At 38.8% G+C, this 21,446-nt stretch overlaps 1 protein-coding gene across 13 annotated transcripts in view; it reads right to left on the reverse strand.

Moving 5' to 3' along the window:
- The window catches only part of ERC1 (ELKS/RAB6-interacting/CAST family member 1), a 277,355-nt gene that overhangs the window by 170,076 nt on the left and 85,833 nt on the right, over positions 1 to 21,446 (reverse strand). For all 13 annotated transcript variants that reach the window (XM_077178195.1, XM_077178201.1, XM_077178199.1 and 10 more), the window contains 3 exons: positions 5,324 to 5,461; positions 3,585 to 3,725; positions 2,369 to 2,509 (listed from right to left, as the gene is read on the reverse strand). In XM_077178195.1, the coding sequence (XP_077034310.1) occupies positions 2,369 to 2,509; positions 3,585 to 3,725; positions 5,324 to 5,461 (420 nt within the window). The remainder of the gene's footprint in view (positions 1 to 2,368; positions 2,510 to 3,584; positions 3,726 to 5,323; positions 5,462 to 21,446) is intronic.

A 21,446-nucleotide genomic window follows, 5' to 3' on the forward strand; every position in this document is an offset into this window, starting at 1 on the left:
TCTTTCCTGGAAAAATTTCTAATAGTAGTTGGTCTGTCCCAGATCAGAAAAACAAAATGAAACAAAGTATACTGGCTGGGAAAGACAAGACAGAAAATGCTGGGAAAAGAGCATCCTGAAGAACAACTAAAGGAAAACTTTTTCACTATAAAAATGATACATTAAAATAGTAGTTTGGACAAAGATTTCCCTAAAGAAAAGAAAAACCACCACAGAGCATAATAGCACTTCCCAGAAAAAAAAGGGAGAGAACCTCCTGTGTGTTATTTGCCTCTAATGATTCCATCGGAGCCAAAATGAAGACAGGACACCATGTAAACTCAACAGGGATTTATGAGCTGCTTTCAGCCTTCAGAATCTCCCACTGCATCTCCTGCTGGCAGCAGGATGACAACTGAGCACAGAGGCAGTGAATATAGAATAATTGGAACATTAGGCACACAGATTTGCATAACCATGGTATTATTATTTGAAAAAAACGAGCCCAATATGAAAAACACTGCAGTTCCAATTGCTAAACCAAAGATCAATATAAAACACTTAGTAGTGAAAAGAGGAATAGCAACAAGAAGTGGATACTTCAAGGGAGACACTGGAGAGTAACATAGAACTAAAATCAATATCAGCAACTTTTCAGCACCCTTGCACTCCACTTGGTTAATGTTTTTGTTTAGTGTAAAGTTAATTCCCTTTTACAGAAGAAAGGGAAGCTTGCATGGTTCATGATTTCTCTGAGGCTCACTGCTTGCAGGTTAGCAAGAGCTTTTTGCAAGGACTTCCCAAGTCTTTTTTATTTAATGGCTTAACAGTAGTCCAGCTCAGCCTCTTCTGCCAGCTTCTTAACTTCTAGGGATAATAGATTTGACTGGAAGTACTCAAACTGTTCACTGGGAATAGGAAGCAAGGGAAGCAAGACTGATGCTAGACACATCTCCATTCAAACTGTGAGGGAAGAACCCAAAAAAAAGCTTTTAGCCATTTACTCCTAAGGAGGTACATGAGAGCTTCCTTCCTGCATGTGTCTCATGAAAATCTGCACTAAGATAATGTAATAAACCTCAAGAGAATGAACCTCTAATTCAGTTTTATACTGAATGCTCTTATGTAGCCATTAGTTTTAAGGTTAATTATGACAAATATTTGCAATTGTTAACAATACAGAGGTGTAAAAACGAGTTTTTAGAAGCTTTAAAATGGAGCTGGATTATCTGTCATAATTATTTCTTATTTCATCTTGAAAATGTCAAACTGCCTGAATAAATACCTGCAAAACATTTAAAAAGTGAAAGCCTTTACAAATAACTTTTTTGCTTCTGTGCAAGCTACAATAAAACCCACTAAAGAATTAAAAACAGCTGGGAAAAAAGGTTATTAAAGAAATATGTAAACTTACTACAGGTATAAAACATATTCAAATGAATGTTAATTGTATTTTCTCTAGTAACTGGAAGTTATTCCACACAGATAATGGTAGGCTACCAATTATTTTTTTGGTTGCAGAACTGAAACCATCCTGACCATGACTTAGGTAGATTCTTTGGGTGAGATGCTCTAACAACTTCTGGCAAATCTTAGCTACAACAGATTTGTCAACTCATTACCAGCAACACAGGGTGAACCTGAAATTCATGGCAGAGAATTCAACGAAAGCTCCTTCAGAAACAGCCACTGAAAACAGCCTGGGAGACCAATTACACGTGATAGCTGCCTTTTCTTGCTACTGAGCTCTGCTGATGCTGAGAACAGTTGATTTTGGGTGACAGAATGAAACAGGACAAACATGGGTCTAGATATGCATGCACAGAGTTTCATTTACACTGTTCTCAGGTGTAGTAACACCAACACAACAGGAATCCTAAACAGGTCTGAACTGATGACTCAAAATCACACACTTCACAGGTAGCATCTTCTTTTCATTTGTCTTTTGCTTTCCTCCAGGCAGGGCCAACCCTGCACCTGAATTTATCACATTAACTCCTATAAGCAGTGATAATTGGTATGTGAAATGTTTAGCTGTTATTTTTTCAGCTGTTACATCAATTTAATGGCACAACTGCTGCTACAAGCTGTACTGAAGCAGACTAAGCCTCAAAAACCAAAAAAGCTGACAGCACTGTTACTGAATGTAAGTGAAATCAAAATTTAGCACAAATGTCTGAAAGTTACTTAGGCTAGGCTTAGCTTGTAATCAAGCAAAGCTTGATGGGTTTAGCTTGTAATATGTTTTGCATAGACACACCTTCACTGATCTTGCTGAAAAGAAATTCAAAGAATTTGCTCTAAAGACCCCAAGTTTTCTCTGTAGACATGGGCAATGTGTTTAGAACTGTATGCTTACAACACATAAATAAACATGCACTAAGATTACCTTCTTCAATTGTGTTTCCATCTTCAAACATTCTTCCTTTTTCTGTTCTAATGCAATCTCCAGTGTCTTGAGTCTTGAATCTTTCTTCAGTCCTGATGAAGCTAATGATGAAGCATGCTCCTTAAGATCCAGTAATGATGTCTAAATTAAAAGATGTGAAATAATTATCAAGTAAGTGCAATCAAGTTTCTTTTCTGTCTTTATCTTCCTCCTATCCCTTCACACTATGTCCAGGATCTAATTTAAAACATCTTTTTCAGGTTGTTTGTGTCACTGACTTAAGACAGCTTGAATTAATTCAGGCTTTCAGGATCAAAATAAAACCTTGCCTAAATTACTTTCAAAATAGTTTTTAAAGATGGATAATTCTGTAAACTGGAACTTGTGCTCCAGTGACAGTCTTGTTTAAGAAAAACTGGTTTTCAATAAAATTGTATTTAAAATCACTTGTGGTTAGAAGATTTAGTCACTGAGAGAGTTGAAGGCATTTCTGTATACAGCTTCCATGGGGTAAAACTGATTCATGCCACCTTACTACAAAAAACATCTCAACTTCTTTCTTTCTATATTATTTTTGTGTTTGCTTTTTTCCCCCCCTGTCAAATGCTGATTTCCATGTAGACAAAATCTTAGTACTTTCTGGGTGCATATTTTGCTGTTGTTTTACTTTGACTGAGTTTTGTAAAAAGACTGCAAATACTCAAGAGAGGAACAGAGAACATTTATGTTTCTCCAATATAATTAAGGTAATTTGTCTAGCCAACTGGCTCATTACCAACAATCAACCTAATTAATCAAAAAAATACTCGAGAGTCTAAAGAACTGCCTGTTGTTTGCATAAAGGAACAAAACATTATCCTCATGCTTTTGGCACCCACAGCTTTGATCAGCCTCTGCTCCTTCCTCCCTACACTGAGACAGGGACAAGCTTGCTCCCAGCCTGCCCTGTCTATCAGCACAGCTCAGTCAATGCCACACTGACCAGCAGTCAGCCACTACTAACAAGATTAACTGCTGCAAACAAGGGGATGGCTGCTATCCCTGAAAAGGTGGTTCTGAAACACTGATGCTTTGCAAATTCTCCAGTGATGTAATCTACCAGATCAGCTTTGTTGAAAGACAATTACTATAAAGGAACAGTTTCCTTCGACTCAAATGTAACACAAACAGAGACAACAAATAATTCCATCACAATAGATTCGTGTTGCTGATCAACCTCTTTCTCTGTGAGATCTCCTTGTAAAATGCTGACTCTCTCTTTCAGGTCCTTAATGTCTTTCTTGTAGTTGTCGATCTCTTCCTGTTTTTCTCGTTCATCTCTGTCACGCTGCTCCTTTAAACGCTCAATGGTCTTTTCCTGACAAAAGAAAGCACTCTGTGAAGGAAATCCCTCTTAGTCAATTCAGCTTCTCAGGCTTCCTATCACAACATTTCTGCTACACTTGAAACGAGGAGAAGGAGTGTGTTGCCATTTTCTTTTCTTTACAGTTGTAAAGATCCTCAAGAAAGAGAAAACTTGAGAAATCTGTGGAATCATTGTTGTGAAATACCAGCAGTGTGAACACTGGATTCAATACTGGGAACGTCTGGATATGTGAATGTTCACAGTGCTGTGAACTTATTTAAATCTTATTTTTATTTAAATCTTATTTTTCTAAAATGTACAGTTAAATCAGTGGTTCTTCAGAGAAAAAGGGGCGTAGTGCCTATGTGAGACTGGGATTTACATATAGTAAGAAAAGGCAACAAAATAACTTTTTGGTATATCAGACATCAGTAGAGCTTTGGATATCTTGGAATCTAAAAGGATGCAAGCAAATTCCCCCACCTCAGGTAACGTTTAACCAGATTCTATGAACTATAGAATCTGATAGACTAAAGGAGCTCCTCCGGGAATCATGAAAAAACATACATAATTCACCCAAGAAGTTGTGCCACCAAAAGAGAATGGGACAGTCTATCTCTGAGCCGGTTATCTCCCGAAAACCGAGCATTAAAAACTCAGATTATCGGGATCATCATCACTGCGGTCCCACGCCGGGAGCGCCGCCGTGCCCGCCCCACCGGCACGTCCTGCAGCGCCCTCTAGCGGGGACGGCCCCGCCGCGGCCGCTCCGCCCTGGATTGGGATCAAGCACGGGATCGGGAACGGGATTGGGAACGGGATGGGGAACGAGCACCGGAACTGGATTGGCATCAGGCACGGGATGGGGAACGGGATCGGGATTGGAAACGGGAACGGGATGGAGATCGGGACGGGGATCAGACACGGGCACAGGAACTGGATTGGGATCAGGCATGGGATGGGGAACGGGATCGGGATTGGGAAGGGGATTGGGAAGGGGCAGCGGCGCGGGATCAGGAACAGGCACGGGATGAGGAACAGGATCGGGCACGGGACAGGGAATGGGATCGGCAACTGGATCGGGATCGGGCACAGGAACCGGCACGGGATCGGCGACTGGATCAGGATTGGGCACAGGAACCGGCACGGGATCGGCGACTGGATCGGGATTGGGCACAGGAACCGGCACGGGATCGGCGACTGGATCGGGATTGGGCACAGGAACAGGCACGGGATCGGCGACTGGATCGGGATTGGGCACAGGAACCGGCACGGGATCGGCAACTGGATCGGGATCGGGCACAGGAATGGGCACGGGATTGGCAGCTGGATTGGGATTGGGCACAGGAACAGCAACTGAATCGGGATCGGACACAAGAATGGGCAGCGGTGCGGGATCAGAAACAGGCACAGGATGAGGAACGGGATCGGGCATGAGAATGGGCCCAGGAACTGGATCGGGAGCAGGCACAAAATTGGGATTGGGCACTGGAACAGGATTGGGATCGGACATGGGATCAGTAAGTGGATGGGGATCAGGAACCGCGCCTTCGCACGCCGCAGCAGCGGCCGCATCTCCCCAGGGAACCTCCGGCGCTTCCCACACTCACTTTTTCCGCCAGCGCTTCTTCCAGCGTGGTCAAGGCAGTGTCAGTGTTGGTGGTGTCGGCCTGCAGGGATTTCACCCGATCCTTTAAGCTGCTCATCTGCTTCTCCTTGTCTCGCAACTGCTCTTGAAGGTTCTCGATCTTAAACAAAAGAAGTCAATTTTAAGACAACAGCAAGGGAAACCATCCAAAATCATCTTAGGCTATATTAAATGATTAAAATTATTCCTAAAGCAAACGAAGCCCAGTTCTTATAATCCTACCTCAAAACATCAAATGAGGTAATCAAACCCATCAAATAATAACAAGGAATCAGTAAGCTTTCCAAGAGTCAGGAACAAATTCAGAGCAAGCAAGTGTGAACAGTATTCACAAGAACAGCATAAAGAAAAGCTATTATTCCAAATTTCTTAGGATGTTGGGCACTGTGTCACAGAAGGATGATCAACACATTAACAAAGAAACACATTAAGGAAGGAAAGAAATTGACAAAAACCTTACTACATACATAAACTATGCAGTAGTTTAAAGGCACTTGATAATTAAAAACTGACAAAGAGGTACTATTTTAGGTATTTTCTTTGGTATCACTGTATTTTTTGCTACACTGGCAAGTTGCTTGTTCATCTTACACGGTGGCTTGCTTTGTGATGGAGTATCACAAAGTGCCATTCCCTGGGTGGAAAATGTATCAGCCTTGTTTTCTGTGGGTACAGAATTTCATCTGTTTAGGAGTTCTGAATATATATTTTGATACACTCAGAAGACCTGATGCCAACTCCCTTTCATGCATATATACACATCAAAAGAAACAGACACATTAACATGATGATAACATGTCAAAAACAAATTTATCAACAAAGGAGTAAAATATACACAGATTTCTCAGTTGCTTTTTTCTTGTGTTCTGACAAGTTCTTGCATCAGCAAATGCACATTATAAACTAATGAATGACACATGGCATGTGAGGTACCCAACTCCAAAACACTTGTAGCAAGACACTTTGAAAGATATTTGTAAGAAATATTGCAACCATAGAACCCCAAAGGCTTCCTAGTCCCATATTCATAATGATAAACTAAAGCATTAACTAGCCTTTTGTTTCACCTGTTGGACAGCAGTTGGCAGCTGCTTGGTTACTAGAAATACAGCAACTATACCAGGTTTTACTCTTCAACCCTGGAAAAAGAGTTTCTGTGATTACAGAGCAAATGGCTCTGTGACATGTGCACCACTACCTTTGCTATCTGTATTGAAACTACATCTGGAACACAGTAGAACGTGGGGATTGGTTTATCTTCAACATTTGCTTCTATTAGAAAAAAAGTATTAATCTCAAAGTTATGTTCAAAACTGAATTTGGGCACAACACTACAAAACAAAATTAAAGGCCACCAAAAAACCATAACCAGAGACATATCATGGCAGTCAGAAATAACTGTAAGAATTGAAAATTCCTTTTTTATACACTCATATCAGCTGTTTAATGCCTTGTTAGCACACACTTGTAGCCCATGGAGCTTCAGAAAGAACCCCAGTGGCTCTGACTGCAAGGTCCTGGTGCCCACAGGCAGGGCTGCCCAGGAGGCAGCATGCCCCAGAGTGGCTGCTTTTGACTTCAGCAGCTCCCAGGGCCATCAGCTGTCTAGACAGGCTGGCTGTTTGGACAGCTAATCATGAAAATACACTACAAAGGAGGCAGAGTTATTCTTAGACTCCTGTTTACTTCTGGAGGAGAAATGCTCACCAAAGGCTCTGGCTGGCTGAAGAGGGGATAGTGCAGAGTGACTTTCTGCTGGGAGCAAACCACACACCAGAGGCAGCTAAATAATTCTGCTTCAGCACATATTAAGGTGCTTACCAAGGTAGCACAAGCATTTGTTTGCACAAGCCCGGTGTGCATTTTCATGTTTCAATGACACTGTTTGCTGTGGCCAGAGTAAGATAACAGCACTATGTATGACTGCTGCACCTCCCCACTGCAGCTGCACCCTCTGGTATTAAACCCCCAAAGCAAAAATGTGATGTGCAAAAAGTGTGAACCTGTCTATTCCTTTAGTCTACAAGCAAATTTTTCCATCTGGAGCAATGAATGGTGGGGTTTGTTATCACTGAGGGAACAGCAGGTATGCCAGAATACCCCCAGTCATATCCAGTCACTACCTAAAAATCTCACTGTAGCTCCAGCTGTGCCTTTTGCAGGCACAGGGTACCTGAAGGACCTGGCCCTTACAGTACAGAAAACTGCAACTGGCATTATGGAGCAAAATTGAAATATTTCTGTAATAATAGATGCAAAATTTCCCTATGAAATCACACTCAACAATAAATTGCCCTTATTCCATTTTTCTCCTAAATCTGCAATACTGTAACAAATAATAAGTATAGGCTCTCCACAATGATATAACCTGAAGAAGAAAGCAAATGGGCTCCACTCCATATAGTTAATTAATGAAGAAATTTGCTGTTATGTCCTTGCAAGTAGTTTGAGAATCCTTCCAAAAAAGAGTAGACAATGCATTCCTAAAAACAATAACAAAAAAAGCAATTCTGAACAAATTCTCAAATAGCTGATGAAAATAAAACAGGTAACCAGAACAGGGTATTTTTGCTACCCAAGAAAAGGTGAAATAAACGTTAATGGAATCTCCAAGCCCTGTGGAACACAGAGAGGCACAAGGATTGATAAATCTCTTCAGCAATGTTCCAAAAACCTAAGGATATATATTCTTTATATATTCCTTTTATATGCATTTTTAATATATATACTCCTTATATATAGTAATATATATATTACGGTACCATATTTCTAAAAAAATCCCAAAAATAAAAATGAAAAGTATATACTATTTTTACTTATTAACAGTCTTTTTTTCTTGCCATATTTACTTATTTTGCAGGGTAAAGCCAGCAATATGGCTATGTTAGCAACATTATCCTTAGTGTAAAGGTACACAAGGCTACACTGGCATCATCTGCTCTGCACACTTATTTTCCCATCCATAATGATTTACTGGAATATTTTTTCCAACATTACTAGTTGTCAGGCACTATCATGTTTCAACTTGGGTGATTTATTCTTATTTGTGTGGAACTAATTATTTTGCCTTTGAGCCCTAAAGCACAGAGTAGAGGCAAGAGAAGCTTCCTCTGGCATTCTGCTCCAAAGGCAAGGAAGCATTTTACTTCCTGCAAATACAGACTCAGATTTAATTTGCAGATGCAAATTAAAAACAGCCCAGGGATTCAAAGGAAACACATCTAGTTAAATATCCATCAAGGCCACTAGATTCCCAGATTCCTCTAGTTAGAGGTTACTAGATACTGTGTATAATGCTTCAGCCAAGAAATTCTTCCATGGAGACAGTGTCCACCCTCCTACCATGTCCTGGGGCATAAGGAAATTGAACACTTCAAAACCAATTTCTATTCTATCAGTGACTTCTGAATAAATGGAGTGGGTTTGTGAACTGGTCATTAAATCCCTTCCACAATCAACTTAACACTTGATAGTATTCCTGCAGTGTAGCACAGGAGGAGATGTGCAGAAGAGCATCTCAGAGCTCTGTTCAGCCTTCCAATTTTTTGATCCCAGCTTTCCCCTGAGGGAAGCACCAATGTAAACAGGATCTCAATAATCAGAGGGGTTTCAGAAGGTTTCTGCTCCCATTCCTGTGGCACAGCCATCCAAATAAACAACAACTTCACATAAGCTGTTACTTTTCCAAACAGTTCTTCCTTGGTTTTGTAAAGGCACTATTGGTCTCCTCAGCTCGAGGGTAAATGACCACAAGGAGATGATGGATTATCACCAACCACAGGCAGAAATGTTTCTTTCACATCGGGAATACTAACATGGGGATGAAAGATGCATTTTTGGAAGGGAGAGTGGGTGAGTAAGCAGGCATGTGAGGATAGAACAGCTACAGCTCTGTCTAGGTCAAGACAAGCCACTCCCTTTAATGTAAAATTACTAATATAATAATAAAATTTTGAGAGCCTACAGTCATACTTGAATTGCTGGAATCCCACAGAATTTGAGAAGCTTAAAAAGATGGGCTCACATCAAAATCAAAATGACAACATAACAGTTAAAACAGACATGATTGCATGAAAAATATTTTAAGTAATACTGCTGTGGAGAAAAAGGAAAGAGGTTGGTGAGAGATCACCTGAAGTACTCAGAGACTGTTCAAGAAAGCTGTACTACTGGATTTAAAACTGGTACTGTATTTCTGAAAGTCATGTTTTGGAGAACATAATGGAAGTATGTAAACAGATAGTACTGGGCAGCTTCCTAAGATTAAGCTCCAGTTTTATCCATGTCACACTGAAAAACTCACCATTATAATTGTCTTCCTATTGCAAATCCTGCAAAAGTACCATTAGGAACAGTCCTGCATGAATTGCAAAAATGTGTATTTAATTTAGCAATAACAGATTCTGTGAGTGTGAGAAGCAAGGTCTGTCACATCAGTGAATATCACTCACAGAACTGTACTAAATCATTTCACTGAAAGTAATGTTCCTGCTATTAATTTTAAAGGTTAAATTCCCAAGACTAGCAACAATGTGAAGCTTTAGGCAAAGCATGTCTCCTTGCAAGGGTGAGATTTTTAAGTTGTTTTGAAGTTCAGGACAGATCAAACAATTTCCCTTTTTTTCAAAAAGATTTTGGCAAATGCAAATCAGAGTTTCTTCCAAAGTTCAGCTGCACTCAGTACGTTTTTTTTTACTTTTAGATCCAACCAATTTATATTAATATAATCACATTGTTGTCAATTTATATTCAGAGATTCTTGTTGTTGAACTATCATACTAAAAGCCATTTCAGGGAACATTGGATTAATTTTTATTTTGCTTCCCCATAAAGTTTTCTTTTTACTGCTCCTCTACTTCAATGCTTTCCTGGAACATTACTGCCTTTGCAGCATCACACTGGAATATTGTGCACTTTGGACACGTCCTGATGTTGCTGACTTCAAAATGGTGGGATTTTGTAACATTTCAGAGTCTTTGAAATTAGCACAAAACTCTACAGAGTTTAGCTTTACAAATAAAATGCTTGGTTGCAATACAGCTTAGAAAGGACAAATAATTTAGTTTTGTGATTTCTACTTAAAAGTAGAAATTAATTGTCAAATAAATTACTTAATTGTCAAATAAATAAATGGTTCACAAGCAGACACCTTGCCACTGCTTCAAAAGGAAGCAACTTGCCGGCAGAGAAAAATAAAATCTAGGAATTCACTAGGAAGGACGCTTGCTAAGATTAATTCCTTATTCTTGACCTAAGCTTGCAATCAGATTGACTTGAGAAAAGAAGTGCTGATTAAAGAAATATTAACTTGTATGGACTCTTAATTTTTTGTACCTCTAGTAAAAGAGCAACAAAGAATTGGCAATGATCCAACAGATTCAAATCCAACTCTTTCCATTGCCTTTTCACACAAGGGTGCTTTATAAGTATATTTATACCAGCCAGAAAAACAGTTAATCTGTGTTTATGTAAATAATCTCTATTTCTATTTGTCTTCCTTTCTCCTCCATTCTTTGGCATGCCCAGCCAACCTCTGGTAGCACCAGTTTGCTGACAGATCACTGCAAAGCAGAACTAAGAACAACAGTCAGCATCAAGTGAATTGTAATTCTACTATCTTCTAAATAGTGAAGGTTTTTTCTCTACTGTCACTCTCCCTATAACAAGCAGTATTTAAAGCAGATCTTTCAAATCATATTGTCAAAATGTTACTACCATGTTTGCAAACCTTCTCTTCTGCTAATAAATAGCTTGAATTTCCTTCAAACCTAACACAATCCTGTCACTAAAGTTTGCTTTTTCTGAAAACTGATACTGAGAGGAGTTTTTCTTACAAGCTTCTAAAAATACTCCAGCACAATTCAAACCAGGGGGAAAAAAATTAGGACCCCAAGAGTTAAAACTGATTTTTGAGCTGGTAAATGTGCTGAAATTCACATTGTCAGGGGAGCCAATGTATATGTTGTTCTTAAGCACGGTCTCAGTTCCAAAGCACTGCCTAGAAAATATTATGCATTAGCAATGACTCACATCCTCAGACAGCTGTAAACCAGTTAAATTTAGTTGTGGAATTGCATCATTCTGAGGAGGTTCAATAACATCAATAGCCTGACCCAGTTAAAAGCAGAGTGTTTGAATCAAAATCCTACCATGGGCTCTGGTCAGTACAAGGCAGGGGCTGGAGGTGAGAGGGAAAGCCAAGCAGATCTTTCCAGCCCACTGACACTGCCTGAGTCTCAGGGCATACAGATATTATATGAATGGACAATACTTTATGTAAAATGCAAACAAATAACAGAAGTATAAAACCTGGTCATAAGAGATTTGATTTGGCAGTATGTGAGCCAGTTGGTTGGTTATGTAGGGTTAATTACATAATCCATTAAAAATTCTCTATCATTTATCTTCGAGCTCCTCTAAGTGACCCCTTTTGTTGGTATTCATCAGGTAAGAGACTGCAGCCATTATCCACCAAGATTTCAACCTCAGCTGTCCATCAAGACCATCTGTTGGGTCCAACTTGAGCCTGAATGCTTCCATTCCCACAAGTAATTCAAAACAAAACACTGCTATCCTAAGTATCAAAACAAAATAGTTTAAACTCTGCTGCTCCTCTTCAATGAAATTTAGATAATACTAATTTATTTCATATTTATTAAAATGTCATTATACTGAGAACCATAATTGAAATAATCTGGTAATCATTTCCCAATCTAATTTTTAATTTTTTAATCTAATTAAGAATAACATCAATTTTGTCGAAATCCTGGCCTAATCACACAGAATAACATCATGTTAATTCTCCTTTCAGCTGTGTCCTGACATTATGAAGCAATCTCTAAGGCTGTGTTTTCCAAAGTTTTACTCCTACGACCTACCAAACACAAAAGGATTAAAAACCCAACTATTCTGGGGACATTTACTTACTCCTGTTCCAAGTCTCTGAATAGGCTTTGACAAAAATGTGCACAGATTTGACTTAGGAAAGCCCATTGCAGAGAAAAGATAAATACTACAAATTGGAATAATTTCATATTGATGGATCCCAAATGTTCAAAAAAAGAAAAATCAAAAGTATTTTATTGTGCAAGGCTGATAAAACAAGGGGAAAATTGAACCTAGTAATTATTAATTTAGATCTGATACTGTGTTTTGTGAGAAGCAGAATAAAACTAACAAGTTGTGACATTACTTTTAGAACATCTCAAGGTTCACAAGGTCTATGCATAAAGTAACATTTTACAAGTGTAATGTGTAAACATTTTTACACTAACAATTAAACTTCTTTTCTTGGATAAACCCTGTGCCATATTTCACAGGGTTTTTTATAATTACTGTGAAACAAACAGTCCTCATCCTGTTGCAACTTGATCTCTCTGTTACTCAGCAATACTGATGATGTTTTCCTGACTTGTTTGAGATTTTGGTTCTACACAGAGTAAGGATACTGCAGCACTGATAGCACCTGGTTGGAGACACACAGTACAGTGCTACATATCACACTCACAGCAGAAAAAAAGGTCAAGAAAAGACACAAAGAGAGGAAAGGCTGAACCCCTCAGAGCACTGAGAGAGCCAAGAATGGAAATCAGGGAGCAGAAAAGACCAACCATTGAGGCAGAGCAATGGATAGGTTGGGAACATGGGATTTAATGCCGATTATAAAGGAAATCCTCACAGCAAACTAAACTCCATTTACATTATCATTTGGGCTCACTCAAGCAGAAGGCTGTACAACTTGAACAAAGGCTTAAAATTAAATTACAATTCAGCTACTGAATTACATTGCCCAAATCACTGATTTATTATAATCAAAGATACACTGTAGGGTAAAACTGAGGGAAGACCTCTGGAAAGGAGGGATGCTTCTAATCCCAGTGTACAACATGGCCAGTCAGCTGTGATTGTCCAGCTTCATTCTCCTGGAAAGGATATGGACTGATGAATAGCAAGGGATTAGGAAGTCATACTGTAAATACTAAATATGAGTGTGTGGTTTTGTGTGCGTGCACTTTTCAGTATTTAGCTATCACTGCTCGTACAGAATTAGTTCAGAACACGATAGGTTTTAAAATTTTTTAGGGGTTTATGAGTATGTAGCACTAACTAATATGAGACTTTGATATTTAGTCACCTAATGTACTAAATTAGTACCATTATTTGCTGGAACCTCTTCATCATGCAGAGGTGCATCCTAAGCAGCAAATCCATGCTGTCCTGAGACAAAGGGACCTTAGTTTCTCTGCTGACACTACTCCATGCTGACCAGTTTTCTTACCCTTTGGGTGTAATCACAGATTTGAAAGCTGTTAATATACTTGTGCTTTATGACAACCCTAAAGAATGTATAAATTTGTGCAGAGACCCAGCTTTGAAGACTCTTTAGCATAGTGGGTTCAAAATTCACTCCTGAATCCAGGAAACTATTGACTAAAACTGACAAATTACTCCTTCCCTATTCTAGTGCAGATCCCTAGGCTGACTAACACAATCACTAATGTCTGTTCCAGACACAGCTCAGACAAAACTCCCAGGGGCAGAAAACGCCTGGTGACCAAAGTGCTGGAAATTGTGAAGCCTCACAACCCAGAGAGCAATGAAAAGCCATGTGAGCAAGACTGATGTAAGCAACCCCAAAAGTGGCACATGTCCTTGCTTTTCCTGCCTCTTCAATCATGGGGAAGTTTGTATTTGTCTTGCACAACAGTGAATGCACCAACAAAGCTTATTAGCTTTATCTTGCCAGGAAAACTACACTTTTAATTCATACTGAAGGCAAGGGGCCCCAGAGTTGGCTGTCTTCCCAGATCCCTCCAAGAAACCAGAATTACCTATGAGTAATGCCCTGTCTCACCAATCAACAGGTTATCTCTAGGCCCAAGAAGGACTTACTATTAAAGTGACTTCTTCTCTTTGAGGGATACTAGAAAAGTTCCTTCCATATAATATGACAGATTTGCCAAATTTGCTGAGTTGTGGTTTCAGATAATACCAGAAACTGCAGCTGAGTTTTCTTGTAATTGAGCTGTTGCTATCAATCTTGTGTGATACTGTTAGAGCAGTGTGCATCAGTTAAAAACCCTTCCTCACCTGGCTGCAATAGCTGAACTACCTCACTAACAAACCTCACAGCCTGCTTGCTTGCTTTGTGTGAGCCTGCTCATCTACAAGAGTTACTTTGGAAAAAAAATTAAAAATCAAGCACTTTAGTTACTAAAGTCAACAGGCAAGATTCTCTAATAACATCCATATAAATGGAGAGAGTATTCCTTACATTAGTTCTCAAAATAAGAAAATTACTTGCTACCTTTCACACAGAGCAACATTTGATTTTTTTACAAGAATATTAGCATATACCTGGGAATATAGGTACATATAATACAGATGCTTTCATTTTTACTGTGGCACCACAAAATGCTCAACAAAAAAAAAAAGTAATATAAAAATGAAGAAGCACATTCTCCATTTAAAAACTCTTAGTTATCATATAGGCAGGCACAAAAGCTTATTTTGAATCCAATAGATTTTTCTGCCATAGATGCTGCAGTAGCACTGAAAATTACTCTAACAGCACAAATAGTATATTCCTTGGGTAAGTCCCTGGAGAACATACTGCCACCTTTACCAGCATCTGCAAACTATCTGTTTGCAGGACTATCTGCCATGGAAAATGCTGTCTCAAGCTAAGCTTGTGGACCTTTTAGGATCCATATTCTAATCAGAAAAATGTATGTTATTAAATGGCTCAAAGGAATCAAAGACACCAAATCTTTGGCATGTTCCTGAAGCTGCTGTAACAAACTCTGTATGGCAATAAGCCACCTTTAAAACTGAACTAGAAAGGAGCTTAAAAGTGATATGAAGAAACTGTGCTATTCTCCTGCCCTAATTTCATCTTATTAGTTGCAGATTCATGGAAGACAAAAATAAAACCCACGACACACAATGTCACCTGAGTTGGGCTGCAATTACTCTGAAAGGTTTTAATGGAATGTCAGAGAACTGGAAAGTGAAAATGGAGGGGTAAAAATCCTATTCTGTGGTCATGGCTCACCGTAAAATGAAAGTAAATTCTGTGTTGTGTCCTAATTTTCCATTTGGAAAATAAACAACTAATCTACCTGAATGTCAGGAATGAAAAAAACACTCACAGGAAAATTATGCTGCACTTGAACTTACATAACGAAGCGTCTCCAGTCTTCTTTGGCACTTTCATTGCTACCACAAGTAGTATTTTGAGAGAGATGAGGGATTAAAATCCTGCCTAATTTTCCGTATTATTCTTCTAACTGAAGATAATGCTACTGACATTATGAATGTCAATAAAAATCCCAGCCCCTCATGGTAAAGCAATTCTAAAAGTACACTGGTGGAAAGAGAAGTTACTGGAGCATCTTGGACATAAAGGGTAACCAATAAACCGGAATAGTTTCTAGAAATTTCTAAAAGGCACAAATTTCAATTTTGTCTTGTCCAGTGGTCATCAGCAAGCCTGTGACAGGAAGGTCTGAATGAAAGAAAAAGCAGCAGCAGAAGAGGTCTGATATCCCTTCAGGGACACAGAGACACAAGCTCCTCATGGCCCTCCAGGACATGTCTTTGAGGTCACGTCTGTCAGATTTAATAAAGAAGCTGACGCAAACCCTGTGGGGATGTTTGGTCTTTTTTGTGGCATTTGAAATCTCTGAACTGGGTTTAGAACCAGTTCAGTAGCATGACCTGAGACCTTGAGTAAAAAGAGCAGAAGCACAGCTCTGACAGAGACTTGCAGAAATACTCCTGTAGTTGGGCTGGGTAAGGCCCTGAGTTCCTGAACAAACAGGAACTATTTCTCCAACTCTAGCTGAGCAGAAAGTGCAGCACATCTACCTTGCCCTCCCTGCAGAATCTGGGCTGATGAGCTGAGCCTGTATGCTACTCCTCCTTAAATGTCCATGATTCAAGCACATTAAAAGCAGAGGATAAGTGTGGATACAGCAGCCTGGGCAGAGAGTGAAAAAACAGGTTTCATTTTCTCACAGCAGACTTTTAAGACTTTTTAAGGAGTTGCAGAAACAATAATAACTTGTTAGTATAAGCAACCTGCAAGTAGTGTTGTCTTACTGTTTTTCTGTTCTTCTTAAAGACTGTTTGTAAGAAAGATGTTTTTGTTAGTTAACGAATCAAGTAGAATTGTGTAAAATCTGTCTATAAAAGAGAGAATTTTTTGCATTAAACACACTTCTCCTACAAACCAGCCTTCAAGTGAATTTGTATCATTTCTAACTCAAAAGCAACAGCTAAGCTTGCCCACAGGAGTGTTACAGAGGCAAAAAACCATCCAGTCTGAAACAGGAGGGCACATGCAGACCCACTTGGTAAATGAAAGTGCTGCCCATCTTTGCTGGGCCAGTCTTTGCCCTTTCTGCTGAATTATTCCCTGTATAGTTCACACAAATGGAGACTCAGACACACGGCAGGTATCACCACCAAGCCATTGCCTACAGTGTAGACACTGGGGCACTTTAAAGCACTAAATGCCATCGTTGAGAGAGCTCAGAGGCATGTCTCAAAGTGCAGCCTGGATTTTATGAATTCTTAGAAAACCATATATTCATTAGCTTGGTTGGCAAGTTCAAGGTCACACCTTGGGTGAAACTAGCATCAACTGAATTACATCTTTGAAAATGCAGTTCCTTCTCTGAGCTCTCTCATCTCCTTGGGGTTGTGGGAGAGGAGCTATCTGAGTAGGTAAACTTACTTCAGAGATGAGGGAATAGAAAGAAAATAAACTTTAAAGTACAAACACTGCACTTCAAAGTTAGGAATACTAAACCAACTATGAGCACCACTGATTTTAAACAACTGAGTTACACATTTTGTTTGCTGCCCCTCTCTCCTGCCACACAGTATTTCTAATCATTAAGCATAAGATATTTATTCTGATTTCTAAGATTTCTGGGAAGCAGAGGACATTAATCTTCTGTGGAGAAAGGAAATGCTTCTTATTCAAAAGTGCAGGAACATTTGAAACCTTCCCAAATTCTAGCTAAACAAGTCAGCACAGCCACCAAAGGCAAAAATAAATCTGTGTTCTTCCTTTCTCACAGGTCAATTATCACACAGAGCATGGGAAGCTGCCAAAAACACTGCTATGTTCAGACACTAAAACTTGCATTTTATTTGCCTGCAGCTGCATTGCACAAAGGAGAGAGCGTTAACCCCCCCCTCCAAGACAAAACATGGCCTACCCCCAAAGCAAGAGGTGATTGATTCCCTGTTGTTTTTTTCTTTCAGTGTATTATTACTTCTCTTTTGTCCCAAATGCCATTTTCCTAAAATGCTTTGATTGCAAAATATTGATTTTTTTTTTGCTCATTTCTTTTCATCCTTGTTTACCAGCACAGACAGACAGATATAGCAAAAAGAGTAATGAAGCACCATCTAATGTTTTTCAGGTTCAGATTTCAAATTTGCTCAGCATGGTCCCTATTTTATTTTCAAAGATGCTGTCCCATGGCCTTGAGTTCTAGCAGCTTAAAATGAAATTTTATGCAAGATCCATTTTAAATGAAATGAGGAAAAAAATAATCCCAAAGCTCTATAAAACTGAGTTTTTGCATTAAGTTTTCAGCCATAAAGCCAAAGTTCCCAAATTTCTAGCGTGTGCCCTACTTCTTTTGTCTAAAATAAAGGTACTATCAAGCAGCATCACTGTATGAGCTTAGAACTGGAAAAACTCCAGGATTTAAAATGTGAAGCATCTGGTTTCCTCAGCAACCCAGAAAATGTATTTTGGTGCCTACTGGGTATCAGTGATGATGCCAATTGTCATGTTAATTTTTCAGATCTTTGCTGTTCATAATCTTCTTCTGTCATTTAACTGATCTCTAATCAGCCAGTAAACTTCCATTACTTTCTTCACCTTGATTTTTGGATGACTAAAAAGTACACTTTATAGCTCACCAGCTTTAACCAATACAACAAAAATAATGGTTCATAAAGCAAAGCAAGAGGTGGTCTGTGTCAATGAATCCAGAGACCCAAAAAAAGGGCACATTTTAAATAATTTATTTGTTTCAACAGCAACAATTTAGGATAGCAGAGTTCTGTACAAACAATTTCTTGTCAGTGTCACCAGAAAAGGTGATTGACATTTAAAACAGTCACAGAAAATAAAAAAATCATGAGGTCCAAATACCCATTCAACTATGGCTACATCCTATTACAGGCAATCTCTAAATTTCAAAAGAAGTAAGCAACTCTTCTTAAATGGCCAAGTTATGCAAGTAACTAATTTTTAATAAATTCTGTTATTTTCAGATCTTTATCACTTGAGCTTTTTGCTGCAAATTTTCTTTGTACCTAGCATTAAAAAATATTAGTGTGCAAAATTTAGAATTTTGATTATTAGAATACATAGATTAGAATAGATTAGAATAGAACTTCAAAAATGTCTAAGTACACGCTGAGGGAACAGTGCTTGGTGAAAACGGATTGAATGGTATCTACTAATGCAATTCTTGATTTGGTAAATTCCTTCAATATGCTACATCTTTACCCCGTTCCTTCTCCTAAGTGCTGCTTCCAAATACGTATTATTTCCATACAAAAATAGTAATTAACACTACAGAGGAAAAGCACTTTTTGTACCACATGCCTTTCATGATCTTCCACTCTATTTAGTTAAAATGCCTGAGTACCACTTAAACCATGTCAATAAACTTAAAACAAACATTTACTATCAGATAACTAAACCAGCAAGAGAAAAACCCAGACAAACTACTATCTATAATATCTATGACCTATGAAGATACTTTAAACTAGATCTTCAAATCTTCAACTAGAATATAAGACTAAAACCTGATCTGTCTGAACATACCAGGTCATAACCAGAGGGAGGAATAAAAATACAATTGTGCATGGAGGTAAAAGTTTAAAGATTGCCTTTTTTTTTTTATAGTAATAAAATTCTCAACTGTCCTGGCAGATCTGAAAGATAGCACTTGGATAAAGCACAAAACAAGATGTGCACTTTAATAAGATGCACTCTAGAAATGCAAAACCAGAAAACCAAATCACAGTTTACAAGGATTAAGAGAAAAATATTTATCTGAGAGGCACTACAGGCTTCTGAGTTTCCAGGCAGAGGGCAGAAATAGCTATCTGTGCAGTCAAAAAAGGACAGCCATATATACCAGATAAAAATAAGGCTTCATAATTTTTCCCTAGCACCTGAAACAGATCTTATGCAAGTTCTCATAACTTCCACAATAATACATATTAAAAAATCAGACAAGTCCTTCCTTAGGTATTTTCTCAAGCTCTGCTTTTCTGTGGAAAAATGTTAAAGAGAACAAGAAAATGCAAATCCCTTTCTATAGAAAATCCCACACCTAGTCTTCAATTCCAGGTCTGGACAAGAAATTAAAAGTCTGAGTTAAAGACATCAGTCCTTGAACTTTAAACCTGAACTTCCAGTTTTTTACCCCAGGGTATACAAAAACCAAAAAGGAATTCCATATTGCACCACAAATCTCAGATAAAAGAATTGTCACCTGGATTCTCCACAAGAATATTCTAGGTTAGCTAGTTACACTCCAAGTTTACAACTCTCACAATTTAACTGTTGATGTTAAAGAAAATGCCTCCAGCAACTTCAAGGCTAAAGCCAATTCAAATCTCTGCATGTGATCCTAGTCAGCAGCAGGAAATAGACATTTTTCTACAGACAGGTTTATATATTTCATACAGAGAAGCTGAGGATGCTCCATCCCTGGAAGCATTCAATGCCTGGTTGGACAGGGCTTGGAGCACTGCTTTAGTGGAAGGAATCCCTGCCCATGGCAGGGGGAACTGGACCTGGATGATCTTTAAAGTAAGTTCCTTTCAGCCCAAAGCATTTTATAGTGCTTTGTTTCAGTGGGGTTTTGTTTTGTTCTTGTTTAAGATGCTTCGAGAGAGGTTTACAGAACACCACACCACTGTTATCCTCAGTGGAGCTATCCAAGAGAACAGGACCTCAAAGGTTTCACTCTTAAAAGCCTGGATCCTTCCTTCTTTCCAACCTGAAAAGACCAGGTACTTTCACTTGAAAGCAGCAGGGAACAGTCCTGAAAAAACAGGTCAGATGCATCAAGACACAAAATGGAACTGTCTCAATATGGATTTCAGTGGTTTCAAAAAAACAAGTATTAAAAAATAACCTTTAGAGCTGCCTATAAATGATCTAATGAAAGATCATTCTCAAGTGTCAAGTAGAGCAAGAAACTGTGTGAAAAAGCAGTGTAAGAGTGAATGGAAATAAAACAACCTCAGTGACATTTAACATTTACACAAATGTCAGACTCCCCACCCCTTGGTTAAACATTCAGCTGGGATCTCAATCTGTGTCTGGAGGGTGCATGACCAATTTTGTAAAACAAAAAGAAACACAGCACAAAAATCAGAAACCCGTGTTTCTAAAAAGATGAAGAGTCAAAAAAATGAGACTGTGAAGACTGGGAATTAGGGCTCTGCTCCAGAATTATTAATTACTTATTTATGGCTGTAGTCCATGCCTGAACTTCCATTCCTGCATGACATTTGCTGTAACAGAACTGAACATGACCTAAACCCTCATGATTTATGGTTGCAGACTAGAAGAAAAGGCATTGGCCAGGCATCAAAAATTAATCAATATTCTGAACTATTAATACAACAAGAATTCCGTAGAATTGTTTAAAGGTCCAGGAAAAAAAACAGAACTAAACCCCCACATCCTCCGGCTAATACACTGAATAAGAGCTCCAAGAACAGCTTCTCTCAAGATAAAGAGAAAAAAAATGTTCTTCAAATTAAAATTTATTGCAGTACATGCATTTCTCTCTTCTTACCCTGTGTAGAGGAAAACTGGGATATACTGCGTGTGAAATTTACCACCAGTCATCCATAATGACATCTCTTGCCCTAGGGCTCAATGCCCTTTGGGATGCCTCTCTGATTTATCTGACACAGTCTACATGTCTTTTTACCCAGACCTCACCCAGCTCACTGATAAGGTCTACGTTTTCTTATCTAAAAAGATATGAAGGATAGTCTGATTATCCTATCCTAGCACTTCCCAA

Source organism: Agelaius phoeniceus, chromosome 5 (genome assembly GCF_051311805.1).
Source record: "Agelaius phoeniceus isolate bAgePho1 chromosome 5, bAgePho1.hap1, whole genome shotgun sequence".
Lineage (NCBI taxonomy): Eukaryota > Metazoa > Chordata > Aves > Passeriformes > Icteridae > Agelaius > Agelaius phoeniceus.